The 13,976-nt window shown below is 36.4% G+C and overlaps 1 protein-coding gene across 3 annotated transcripts in view; it reads left to right on the top strand.

The window, feature by feature from the left end:
* Positions 1-13,508, top strand: part of GIN1 (gypsy retrotransposon integrase 1) — a 30,870-nt gene extending 17,362 nt beyond the window's left edge. For all 3 annotated transcript variants that reach the window (XM_012459598.3, XM_012459606.3, XM_021667420.2), the window contains 4 exons: positions 2,906-3,097; positions 3,197-3,373; positions 3,860-4,145; positions 11,350-13,508. In XM_012459598.3, coding sequence (XP_012315021.1) covers positions 2,906-3,097; positions 3,197-3,373; positions 3,860-4,145; positions 11,350-11,624 — 930 coding nt within the window. In that variant the 3' untranslated portion in view covers positions 11,625-13,508. The remainder of the gene's footprint in view (positions 1-2,905; positions 3,098-3,196; positions 3,374-3,859; positions 4,146-11,349) is intronic.
* The last annotated feature ends 468 nt before the right edge of the window (positions 13,509-13,976 follow it).

Genomic DNA, 13,976 nt, shown 5'->3' with positions numbered 1-13,976 from the left:
AAAAAATGTAGTATAGTTAGAGTTTGTATAGTTAGAGTCAGTACTACCTGCAGTATCAAACATTCTCTAGGGGCCTTGGAACATACTTGCTGAAGATAAAGGGAAACCACATTTATCAGATATGATAGGAAATTGGCCATCAAATTCAAAATTATGAAGAATACTCTTTGAAATATTGGTTCACTTCCACTTTTATTAATGAAGAGCCTTACCCTAAGTGCATATAATGTTTTAAGGTATTTGCTAATGATTATGAAGCCATTATGATTAGCTAGCAGTTTTTCCAATTGTGTTTAAAGTTATTTGGTAACCATTCCAGAACTTTGAAAATTTTACTACAGGTAGCAGTAGGTCCAAGCGTGGTGGCTCATACCTATGATGTCAGTTTTCTGGGAGACTGAGGTGAGAGGCTAACTTGGGATCAGGAGTTCAAGACTAGCCGATGCAATATAGCAACACTCCATCTCTACCAAAAAAAAATTTTTTTTTTAATTAGCTGGATGTAGTGTTGCACACCAGTAATCCCAGCAACTCAGGAGGCTGTTTAAGGATCACTTAAGCCCAGGACATGAAGTCTACAGTAAGCTATGATTGCATCACTGCACTCCGGTTTGGGCAACAGTGAGACCCTGTCTCAAATTCAAAAAAGTAATAATAGGCTGGGGTGGGTGGCTCATGTCTGTTGTAATCCTAGCAGGTGGATCACTTGAGCATAGAAGTTTGAGACTAGCCTAAGCAACACAGTGAAATACAATCTCTACAAAAAATACAAAAATTAGTCAGGGGTGTGGGGCACACACCTGTAGTCCAACTACTCAGGAGGTTGATATGGGAAGATCGCTTGAGCCCAGTAGGTTGAGGGCTCCAGTGAGCCAAGATCATGCACTCCAGCCTGGGTAAGACTGAGACTCTGTCTCAAAAAAAAGGGGAGGAGGGTAACAAGTAACACTTGCAGGCCTATTTTGTGAGGTTGCTTAAACAAAAAACCATAAAAGTGACATATCATTGGGAAAACTTGTTCTTTTTTCTCTGATTAAAATGGCCTCACTATTACACAGAAAGCATAATGATGACATTTCAAAATGAACTTTTTTATCAGCAAATACTGATACAGAAAACACTGCCAAAGATTATAACATAATAGACAGTGTGGGAGGTTTATTCTATAGTTGAATAAAAATACAGATGTTTCTAACATAGCTTAGCTTAGAGTATTTGCTAAATTGTTCCAATAAAATGCACAAAGAACTTTGTGTAAGCCTCTGAAGGAAAGAGAATAAACATTATCAGTAAGAAAATTAATTTTTTAAAATGTCTTACAGAAAACTAAAATTGTAAGGACTGACAGAATATCTGGTTTGATGGTTGGGGGGCTGCTAGGGCAAGGCTGTCAAGATAGCATTTCACAAATGGATTCCCTGGATCATTCCTAGGCAACCTCTTGAAACAAAGAAGTTAAAGGCTTTTTCAAGGGTCATTTAAAATCATTGATCAAGACTCAGATTGAAGCTGACCCAGACGACACCTATTTTCTGGGATTTCTTTCTAATTACTGTTTAATTAAAGATAGGCAGCCTGAGTTAGTATGTATATCAGCTAGGAAGTATATTCAATCGAAGTAACAGACTGCCTTTCCCTATCCCAATACGTTAATATATGTTTTATATGTATTATCCCAATATATGTTGGCAGTGATAGTCGCTCCTATTGTATTCACAACATGGCTGCCAGAGCACATGCCACAATGCCTACATTTCAGTAAGAAAGAAGGGAGAGAGTAATGAGCAAACAAAGCTAGTACCAGCTGAGTTTGCCCAACAACTTCTACTTACAACTTTTTGGCTAGAATTATGTCACATGACCACAACTACCTGCAAGGGAGTCTGGGAAATGGAGTTTTCTTTTTGTTGCTTTCCCCTTGGTTGTATTAATTTTGCTTATTTAGTTATTCTGATACTACTCATCTGAAATAGTCTTCATTTTAAAAGACAGATTTATGAGTCAAAGGTTTACTGAACTCAAAATAATAAGGAAAAAATAAGTCTGAAGGATGACATAGGAAAAATTATTTTATATTTAACAGGCTTACTGTTACAAGTATTGTAAACTCATCTTGGTTTCTTTTAAGTGCTGCACATAATATAGTAACAATAGTAGCAGTTAAAAGTTATAAAATGTTTATTACTGCCAATAACAGTTTTAAGTGCTTTATAAACATTAACTTATGACCTAGTGTGGTTTTTTTTTTTTTTTTTTTTTTTGAGAGACTGTCTACTAAATTAAAAAATTACTTGAGGGCCAGGTTCAGTGGCTTATGCCTGTAATCTCAGCACTTTTAAAGGCTGAGGTGGGTGGATTGCTTGAGTCCAGGAGTTTGAGACCAGCCTAGGCAACATGGCGAAGCTCCATCTGTACAAAGTATTTAAAAATTAGCTGGGCATGGTGACAGATGCTTGTAGTCCTAGCTGTTAGGCAAATTGAGGTGAGAGAATTGCCTGAGCCCAGGTGGTGGAGGCTGCACTCCAGCCTGTGTGACAGAGCAAGACCCTGTCTCCCCACCCCACAAAAAAAGAAAAAAATTAAACTCAAAGTTAGTATTAAGTTATATTCTTCCATGTTGTATGTGTGTATTGTGCAAGGCACTTAATCTCTTAAAGCGTCAGCCTCAAAAACTTGTTGTAAGATTTAATGACAATAGTGTAAAGCGTCTAGTGTGATGATCAGCATATGGTAAAGACTCAATAAATGGTAACCACTATTTTATACATATTTTATGTATGTTTTTATATAGAATGTTATGGTCAATAAAAAGGCAAGTTTCTAATTCTTTTGAAGCCTTTTTTAAGTCAATGGAAAAATAAAACACAAATTTTAAAAAGCCAGCTTTGTTTTATATATTTTTCAGATCAATGTTGAACTGTACAGATTGTTTGGCATAAAGCAAATTGTAATTTCTCCCACCTCTGGAACTGTTAATCCAACAGAAAGTACACCTAGCACAATCAAAACATTTCTCTCCAAACACTGTGCTGACCACCCAAACAATTGGGATGATCACCTATCAGCTGTTTCATTTGCCTTCAATGTAACTCACTTGGTATGTGCCTTTTTATAATTCTGTACTTCTGAGTTATGACTATTTCTTGGCCAGATAAATGTTTTATTACAAAATTGACATTTATTTTCTTTAAAATAGGAGCCTACAAAAAATACACCATATTTTCAAATGTTTAGTCGAAATCCTTATATGCCTGAGACTTCAGGTAGTCTTCATGAAGTGGATGGTGATAATACAAGTATGTTTGCTAAAATTCTAGATGCAATTAAAGAAGCTGATAAAATAATGGAGAATAAGACAACTTCAATGGGCCAGGTGATTCTATTTAATAGAAAAACTGTAATCTAAAACTTTATAAAGTTATATTTAAAATTGCAGTATATACATGTATGCATGCACACACACATGCAATATACCCTTACATGCCAAAATTTTTTATCTATCAAATTTTGCTTGTCTTAAGTAGTTGGTTTACTTGCTGTGAAATGCTGAGAGACAATAATGGGAAAGCTATGAATTTTGGAATCAAGTAGAGCTGGATTCAAACCTATAATCTTAACTGCTTTGAATTGTTTGAGTTTGGCAAATTACTTAACCTATCTTAGTTTACCTTTTATATAAAGTAGGGTTAATAATAATGATTTTGAAATGTTATTCTAAGAATTAAATAGAATTCATGCCTATCTTTTAGTAGCATCCCAATAAGTAACCATTTTGTTATAATATCCTCATTATCTGCATTTACTTTCAAGATACTATAACTCTTTCATCTCTTTGTTCTTTTTCTTTTTACACCTGTAGATGGAGAACAACAATTTGGATGAACTAAATAGAAGCAAGATCATTGTTAAAAAGAAACCAAAGCAATTAAATCCATTTCACTTAAAAGTGGGTCATGAAGTTTTAAGACAAAGGAAAAATTGGTGGAAGGATGGTCGTTTTCAGTCTGAATGGGTTGGTCCTTGTGTCATAGACTATATTACAGAAAGTGGATGTGCTGTCCTGAGAGACAACACTGGGGCTAGACTGAAAAGACCTATCAAAATGTCTCATCTTAAGCCCTACATAAGAGAGTCCAGTGAACAAGGTAAATTATCTGTCACTTCTCTACATTTTTATTCCTTTGGGTAAGGAGAGAAGTTAAAAATAACAGAAACCTTTCTCCCCTCTTTTGTTAGGTTTTCTTTTGCCTTCTCATCTTCATAAAATTTGTTACAGTTTTAGCTATCCCAGGTATCTGTTTTATGACAGTATCTCTTCTGTCAGGCCTATGAGATTTTTGTTGTTGTTGTTGTGTTTTTGTTTTTGAGCCTGAGTCTCACTCTGTTGCTCAGGTTGGAGTGCATTGGCGTGATCTTGGCTCACTGCAAACTCTACCTCCTGGGTTCAAGCAGTTCTGCCTCAGCCTCTGGAGTAGCTGGGATTACAGGCATGCACCACCAAGCCCGGTGAATTTTTGTATTATTAGTCCATGTTGGCCAGGCTGGTCTTGAACTCCTGACCTCACGCCGGAGATTACAGGTATGAGCCACAGCACCGAACTTTTTTTTTTAGATGGAGTTTCACTCTTGTTGCCCAAGCTGGAGTGCAGTGATGCGATCTCACCTCACTGCCCGCTCCGCCTCCAGGGTTTAAGCAATTCTCCTGCCTTAGCCTCCTGAGTAGCTGGAATTACAGGCTTGCGCCACTATGCCCGGCAAAGTTTTTGTATTTTTAGTAGAAACGGGTTTCACCACGTTAGCCAGGCTGGTCTCAAACTCCTTACCGCAAGTGATCCGCCTGCCTCGGCCTCCCAAAGTGCTGGGATTACAGGTGTGAGCCACTGTGCCTGGCCATTTTTTAAATTTCTACTATGTTTTTCATAGTTTGTGTGGGAGAATCTAAACCTGTTTTCCTCTGAAGGAAAGATAACATCTTAATATCATCTCTATTTTTGCTTTCTAAATTTTTTTTTTTTTTGGAGACAGAGTCTCACTCTGTCCTCCAGGCTGGAGTGCAGTGGTGCAGTCTGGGTTCACTGCAACCTCTGCTTCCTGGGTTCCAGCAGTTCTTGTGCCTCAGCCTCCCAAGTAGCTGGGATTATAAGCATGTGCCACCAGGCCTGGCTAATTTTTTGTGTTTTTAGTAGAGACTAGGTTTCACCATTGGCCAGGCTAATCTTGAACTCTTGGCCTCAAGTGATTTGCCTGCCTTGGCCTCCCAAAGTGCTGAGATTACATGCATCTGCCATCGTACCTGGCCTTACAATGTTCTCTTAGTCACTTCTTGCCTCTTTTTAGCATGAAAAACAGCCACTATGATCATTAATGCCAAAAACAATCATACTGTCCAGAATCCAGTTGTGAGATAAATATTAGGGTACTTTAAAAATGTCATTAAATTTTAATATTGCTTTATAGTTAGGTCATGGTTGTGGGCCAGGTGTGGGTACAGAGTGGGGTATCCTCAGAATGCTGTAAGGTGCTATAAGAGGTGATAGCACTCTAAACAAGGTTATACTTGCCCCTAACTTTGGTTCTGAACAGTCAAGATATCCTGTTCTCTGTAACCCTTTCTATCATAGCCTAGTTAAGTGATGTTTTTGCCATGGCTTTTAGATTATGTTCCCCTCTTTATCAAGACTTTTATTTTGTCCTAATGTATCTGCTTCCTTAGAACTTCTCTGAGGTGGATAACTGAAAGGGAGTTAATTGGTACCTTAGCCAGATGAAGCATTAATAATATTTGGATGTGAGTAACATTTAATGGAAAATATATTTTTAAACAACATAAACAAGTTATGTAACAGACTTCAGCAAATATTAATAACAAAAAGAGTAACAACAGTATAAATAACCTACACTTACCCTACACCTTTTCTTAAGAGGTAAAGCCCTTGTGGGCTGCTCAGTAATGGTAGCTCAACTCTGCTTCTAATCTGGCGTACAACTCTCATGTTAAAACCTCTTACCACTTGCCTTCTTGTGACAGACCCAGTTGTTTAGTCAGTAGACTTACCTTGAACTATGTTCTAATCCTGAAAACTCACAAGTACTTTCATTGTCTTTGTTAGAAGATAAATGCTTTCATGGTTTGTGCCTCTTCTCAGTTCTGAGCTACCTTTAATGATCTCTCTCTTCTGCAAGTTAAGTAGGAAAAAAAAGATTACATTTCTCTGATTTGTAGAAATTCAAAGTAAATGTAATTTCTGCCATCTTTTTCCTCAATATCACATATTTTCTTGAAAATCTTTTTCACGATTTTCTTGAAAACCACCTCACAAGTTGATTTTAAAGAGTCCTTGAGTGGAATTAAAGCAAACAAAATGATTTTGAATAATCATTGAAATTTTTATTTGACATAAATTTTGATGTGCTGTAGCCAAAAGAACTATAAATTTATCTATCCACATTTGCCATTGCTGCTGGTACTAGCCTTGAGATTTCATAGCTCTATTAAAGACACTGTCTAAAGCAGATATAATTCTTTTGCCAACCTCTTATCCATTCTTATCTAGAATTGAATGTAGAGTGAGCACATTCAGTACGAGGTCTACAATATTTGTCATTGCTATTTTAAGTAAGTCTGGCGTCAGAGTAAGACTCCATCTCAAAATGTTGGAATTACAGGTGTGAGTCACTGTGCCCAGTCCAGTTATGTATTTCTAAACCAATAGTTATTCAGTTCTCTGTTGACAGTATTAGTTATTATAATGACAGTGGTATAGTATCAAATTATAGTTATTATTTTGTCCTTAGAAAGGATATACTAGTATGGTAGCACATTCTAATAGTTTGAGGAATATCAGATCATATATAGGATTAGTTTAGTCACTTCTCTTTAAAATAAGAAAATTAAGTAGTCTGAAACCTTGTCTTTTTCTTTCTGATTGAAGAAATAATCCAAATCAGACTTCTTTGAAGCTGTAATTTTTATTTATTTTTCTCCTTAGGGAAATTTAAAAATTGATTGTTTATCTATTAAGTTTACTCCTTAAAACTACATTAAGGCTGGGCACAGTGGCTCATGCCTGTAATCCCAGCATTTTGAGAGGCCGAGATGGGTGGATTGCCTGAGCTCAGGAATTCAAGACCAGCGTGGGCAACGTAGCAAAACTCCATCCCTACAAAAAAAAATACAGAAATTAGCTGGGCATGGTGATGTGCACCTTTAGTCATAGCTACTTAGAGAACTGAGGCAGAGGACCACTTGAGCCCGGGAGATTGAGACTACAGTGAGCCAAGATCATACTCCTGCACTCCAGCCTGGGTAACACAGTGAGACCACATCTTTTTTTTTTTTTTTTAAATGGGAGTTTCATTCTTGTCGCCCAGGCTGAAGTGCAATGCTGCGATCTTGGGTCACTGCAACCTCCGCTTCCTGCGTTCAAGTGATTGTCCTGCCTCAGCCTCCCGAGTAGCTGGGATTACAGGTGTCCACCCCCACATCCAGCTAATTTTTATATTTTTAGTAGAGACAGGGTTTTGCCATGTTGGGCAGGCTGGTCTCAAACTCCTGACCTCAGCTGATCTGCCCGCCTCGGTCTCCCAAAGTGCTGGGATTACAGGTGTGAGCCACTGCGCTGGGCTGAGATCCCATCTCTTTAAAAAACCCTACATTAAAAATGGGTATCAGTGCCGGGCTTGGTGGCTCATACCTGTAATACCAGTACTTCGGGAGGCCAAGGTGGTTGGATCACAAGGTCAGGATATCAAGACCATCCTGGCCAACATGATGAAAATCTGTCTCTACTAAAAATACAAAAGTTATCTGGGCATGGTGGCAGGCATCTGTAATCCCGGCCACCCGCGTGGCTGAGGGAGGAGAATTGCTTGATCCCAGGAGGCAGAAGTTGTGGGGAGCCGAGATTGCGTCAACGCACTCCAGTATGGCATCAGAGTAAGACTCTGTCTCAAAATAAATAAATTAAATAAATAAATAATAATAGTAAAAATGGGTATCAAAACTGCTGATTAACACCTTCCTGAAATGTCTTGAAAATATTTTAGTTTCAAAGAAACTGAAGACTTACTTATTCAGTCTGGTCAAAACCGAAATGATGCTTTAAAACAGAGGTCATAATCATCACTTAATGAATAGAGTGAGGAAGGAAAAATACTTAGTGAAATATAGTGAATAATACTGTGAACAGAGAACTGAAAAATGTAACTGACTAGAAAAGACCTTTAATATGTTCTGTTTGTTTACTCCCCATCCCTGTGTTTTCAGGGCAAAAAGTTTAATCATGTTCTTTTATCCCTAACTCAGGATTGTTCTAAATTAGTGTTGTCCAATCAATGAATAATACAAGAGCTATGTAATTTAAAATTTTCTAGTAGTCACATTTTAAAAAGTACAGAAATAAGTGAAAATAACTTTAATGATATATTTTATATAATCCAATGTATCCAAAATATTATTTGTTCAGCATATAAGGCCCCAAGAGTCTCTTTTCTGATTATTGAAATTAAAGAGCATTTCTCTTAGCTCCAGTAGATTTAGACCACAGTAGGAGCTGAAACATATTTGACCTTTGTGAATGAATGAGAATTTTTTTTTCCAAACAAACAGGCCTTTGACATAATTCGGAGTAGATTTCCATTGTGTATAAAGTGATTTTTGTAGAATTTGCTGAGTGTAGTCCTTCTTCTCTATGGTTTTATTACAATGTTACTTTAAAGGTTAACTGTTTTTAGAGGAAAAAGTTTGTGTGTGTGTATGTGACTTATATACAGAAGCTCTTCTCTTAAAATCAAGTGAGGTTAGTAATGTTCATTTGTTTCTAACCAGTGTAACTAGGAGGTACTCAAGTTCAAGTTCTCTGAATCCATTTCAGCAAATTAAAGTGATAATTTCTAAGAGCTTTACATCTAGGCATATTGTTCCCTATTGACATATGTTTACTAGACAAATTTTTCCAAAATAGACCTACTTCATCCATATGAAAAAAGCTTTTTCAGACAGAAAACTTCCTTTATCAATCCTCTGAGAGAGTCTTTGGACATTTCTTAAATGCCTATGATATCTGCCATCACTGGTAACTTGGCAGGAGTTGTACAGGCCTTAAAACTATGAAACTTTTACCCTACCTAACCTTTTAAAATTCCCTTAATAACTACTTCCTACCCTTCTCCAGTATTAACAGTAGAGTAATTGCAAATTTTGATGTTAAAACTCTGAAAGCGTTTCAATTTTATTGATCATTTTTTCTTCCCTCTTGCTGCTATTGGACATAACACATCTCATGTGTTGCATGACTTTTTCTTTTTTTTTTGAGACAGAGTCTCACTCTATGTCACTCAGGCTGGAGTGCAATGGCATGATCTCACCTCACTGCAACCTCCACCTCCTAGGTTCAAGCTATTCTCTCACCTGAGCCTCCTGAGTATCTGGGATTACAGGCACCCACCACCATGCATGGCTAATTTTTGTATTTTTAGTAAAGATGGCATTTCACCATGTTAGCCAGGTTGGTCTCGAACTTCCGACCTCAAGTGATCCACCCACCTCGGCCTCCAAAAGTGTTGGGATTGTAGGTGTGAACCACTGCAGCTGGCCGCATGATTTATTTTTATTTTTTGTCTTTCAGAATTATAGGCCAAATAAATGGCCATACAAACCCAAGCCCACTTATGCCATATTTTGGTAGAGAGAATAACTGTGTGTGATCTGTTGAAGTTTGTAAATTGAAAATTGTTAAATGCATTAATTTCTAGGGTTGGAATAGGTTCGGTGAGCTGTTCATAATAACATTATAAGGCTGAGTCTAGAGTAGGATTGTTTTTCAAAATATACTAGAAAATTGGTCTGCTCTGAGACACTTACTTTCATTGGTCTCTAATCTAAATAGGCAAATTAATCTTCCTTTTGCTTTCTCAAATTTAAGATTTGAGGACTCCTTAAGCCCGTAAAATCTTCAGGAGACCAACCTAGGCAATATAATTAGCCGGACATGGTGACATGTGCCTATAGTCCCCGCTATTCATGCCATTGCACTCCAGCCTGGGTAACAGAGCAAGACCATGAATGAATGAATGAAAGAATAAATGAAAGAAAAATAAATAGAGATAAATGAATATATCTTTATCTATATTTTGATGTTTTGGGGCAAATTTAGAAAAGGCAGGGGTTCAGGAAGTTAATTAGCTTTGGTAAAATAATGTCTTCTTGCAACGAATTAAAATATCAGATAGGGAGGAATCCTTTCATACATATTAATCTTTACATAGAAGATTTGCCATCAGTTTAACATTCATTTTAAACATTTTTTTTCTGATGGTGATGATAAATTTGCTCAAAAAACAATAAAATGCTGACAAGGAAGATTCCCTGTCAGTACTTCAGTATGGCTTAGGTAGACCTTAAAAGTTCCTAAGAATTTTGGCATCAAATTAGATTTAAATAAGCTAAGCTTTTTAAGCTACTTCATTGCAGCCTGCCTTCTTACACATTTCTGTCACATAAACCTGAGTTGGCCTGTTGTTTTTAACTTCATATTGTAACAATTTGATATTATCTTCCCAATATGGGGTTTATAAAGATAAGAAAATGATCTCAAGTTGTAAATGCAAGGATTTAATAATTCTATTTGTTAAAATCATTCTATGACCCTGTTAATTCACCCAAAAATGCTTTACAGAGGCATATTAAGGATACTATTATCAAAAATAGTTTTATAATTTTTTTTTTTTGAGACAGGGTCTTCCTCTGTCACCCACACTGGAGTATAGTGTTGCCATCACAGTTCGTTGCAACTTTAACCGTCCAGGCTCAAATGATCCTTCTCAGCCTCCTGAGTAGCTAGGACCACAGGCACAGGCAATCACACCTTGCTATTTTTTTTTGTATTTTTTGTAGAGACGGTTTCGTCATGTTGGCCAGGCTGGTCTCGAACTCTGGGACTTAAGCAATCCACTGGCTTTGGCCTTACAAAGTGCTGAGATTACAGGCGTGAGCCACCATGCTCAGCCTTATAATTTTATTTTTAATCTATGCCATAATTCTCACTCCTTCTACTCCCTGTTCCCCATACATACATATCTACCAAGGACAGGTCGAGAGAACAGGAAAATGGCTGTTTTAAAATCCTTGATCTTTCCAGAATTTTTTATGTATGAACTGTCAAATTTATATCTCATTTAATTTATTCTTTGACATTCATATTTATTTAGTAGACAGTAGAACTCCCTAGAAGTTAATCTTGATAGTTAATTTTTATTACTTGGATTTTATTTCTCACTTAACATTGTTTAATTTTAAAATATGTTTAATTATTATTCTAAAAGCCAAATGTATGATTTCTCTTCTTTCAGAAAGTCTGTATCTCTTGCACGGTTCAGTAGTGGCAGATCATGACTACATTGGATTGCCTGAAATTTCGGTTGGAGCATACCAAGCAAATATTCTGGTGGAAGATGCAACTATTGGTATAGTCGATAATGAATTACTGACATCAAGCAAGGATCGTGAACTATTAGAATATAGAAATACGAAAATCTCTCCATTGATAGACGATCATAGTACTCTTGAAAAGCAGACTTTCAGTCTGTTGGACTCTTCAAACCAGGTTCTTGAATACTTAAGTTAGTAAATACCAAAATTTATTTAAAGTGCTTGTTTGGAATGTGTAAACTCTTAATGATATCTTACTCATTAAAAATGGCTGTATAGAAGAAGTATCTTGACACATTCTTAATGACTAAATTCAGAAGGTTTATTTTATAGTTATTTATTTAAAATTGTGCCACATTTGAATATCCTTATACATTTATATGAAGGCAAAGAAAGCATGTAATATATAGAATTCACTTTTTCTTCTAAAAAGAGAATAGGCAAATCACCCCTACTTCTTAGGAAGTAGATTCTAGCTCAAATCTCTCAAATCTTTGTATGGCTTTGGTACCATTTCTCAGTTTTAAATTTTCTGAAATTCTCTACCTTTTCAACAATAAGTTTGAACTACTTTGAATGGGATTGATAAGTATTGAACCAACTGTAACAATGAATGAAATGAAACTTCTTTTGGTTTTATTAGAACTTTTAAAAACAAGATTGTATGAAAAATATAGGGTTATTTAATGGGCTTTCACAGGATATTGGTAATATCAAATTATCTAATTGGTTAGATAGGGTCAGGATTAGGGTCTGAAACTATGTATTGGTTGGAAAACATTTGTTCATTTTCATACTATATATTAAAGAGAAAAGCATCAGCCAGGTATGGTGGCTCATACCTATAAATCTCAGGACTTTAGGAGGCCAAGACAGGACGATCACTTGACCCCAGAAGCTCGAGACCAGTCAGAGCAACATAGGGAGACTTCATCTCTACAAAAAATTTTTAAACATTAGCCAGGTGTGGTGGTACATGCCTGTGATCCCAGCTACTCAGGAGGCTGAAGTAGGAGCATTCCTTGACCCAGGAGGTCAAGACTGCAGTGAGCTGTGCTCATGCCACAGCACTCCAGCCTGAGTGACAGGGTGAGTCTGGTCTCAACAACAGCAGCAAAAACATCTGTTAAGAATTTTTCTGCAATCATAAAAAATAATCCTGATAAAATAACCAGTATTAAAGATTTTAAACTGTAATTTATGTGCTATTCACAACTTTGTTCAATAAATATTTATTAAGTACTATGAAAAGAACAGTGGGAAAAGTAAAAGATGAGTCAAATGTGTACCTCATTCTTATAAAGGACTTACTGTCTGGTAGTAACAGACTAGGTAAGCCATGTACAACACAAGTTAAGACATGCTAAATTGCAGAAGACAGGTATAAATAATGTACTTAGGGAGGCAAAAAAGAGAGAAGTTGTTTTTAGATAGGAAATTTGTGTTTATCCATATGGAAGATGGATCATTTAAGCTTGACCTTGAAGAATGTGTATGATTTAGTGAATAGATACAAATGAATTGGAGAGAAGTAATACACAGAGATGGAAATGATTCATAAAAGGGCAGGGCTTCTTGTTGTCTATACTGCCTCGGGTATAAAGTGAAGAAACAAGGTAATGAGGGATAAAGCTGAAAAGGTAAGTAGGAAAGCTTATGGAGAGCTTTGAATTCTATTAAGGATTCATATGTGTCCCTCCCAAAATTTGTGTTGAAGTCCTAACCCCTACCACCTCAAAATATGACTTTATTTGGAAATGAGGTTTCTGCAGGTGTAATTAGTTAAGGTAAGATCATCTTTCAGTAGGGTGGGCTCTAATACAGTGTTACTGGTGTTCTGATAAAAGGAGGAAATTCGAACACAGACTCAAGGAGAATACCATGTGAAGATAAAGGCAGAGTTTAAGATGATGCTTCTATAAGCTAAGAAATGTCAAAGATGCCGGAAAACCACCAGAAGTTAGGGGATAGGCATTGAATACATTTTTCCTCATTCCTCAGAAGAACAACCCTGTCAATACTTTATCTCAGACTTTTGCCTCCAGAACTGTGAGACAATAAAATTCTGTTGTTTCAGCCATCCAGTTTGTGAGACTTTGTTACAGTAGCTCTAGCAAAATAATACTAATGCCTGGCTAAATTATTTATTTTCTCAGAACAAAACTAATGAAGGTCTTTGTATAAGAAAGTGTCATAATCAGAACTGTGTTTGTAGACGTTTAATCTGGCAACTAGTAAAGAATAGATTAGAAGAGGAGAAAACAAGGCATGGAGATTAGTTGAGAGGACTTTGCAGTGATGATGATTAATAAAAACCTAAACTAGGCCTGTAGCATTGGTAATGAATGGAGTCTGTCTTAAGATCATTACAGAATATCTCACATATTTTATTTCACGACTATACTGAATAGTGATGTGATATCAAAAATGGAGACCTGGGGTATTCTGATTACTCATTTAAGAAGAAAGATTATGTTTAATATAGGCTAAAGGAAAAGTGTTTGGGATAGGGTATCAATCTAGGACCTCATCTTATACCACAGACCAA

Source organism: Aotus nancymaae, unplaced genomic scaffold, assembly GCF_030222135.1.
Source record: "Aotus nancymaae isolate 86718 unplaced genomic scaffold, 86718_ANA_hifiasm-v0.15.2.pri h1tg000014l, whole genome shotgun sequence".
Lineage (NCBI taxonomy): Eukaryota > Metazoa > Chordata > Mammalia > Primates > Aotidae > Aotus > Aotus nancymaae.
The sequence above is the reverse complement of the archived record's forward strand: the minus strand, read 5'-3'. Positions and strand labels throughout refer to the sequence as shown.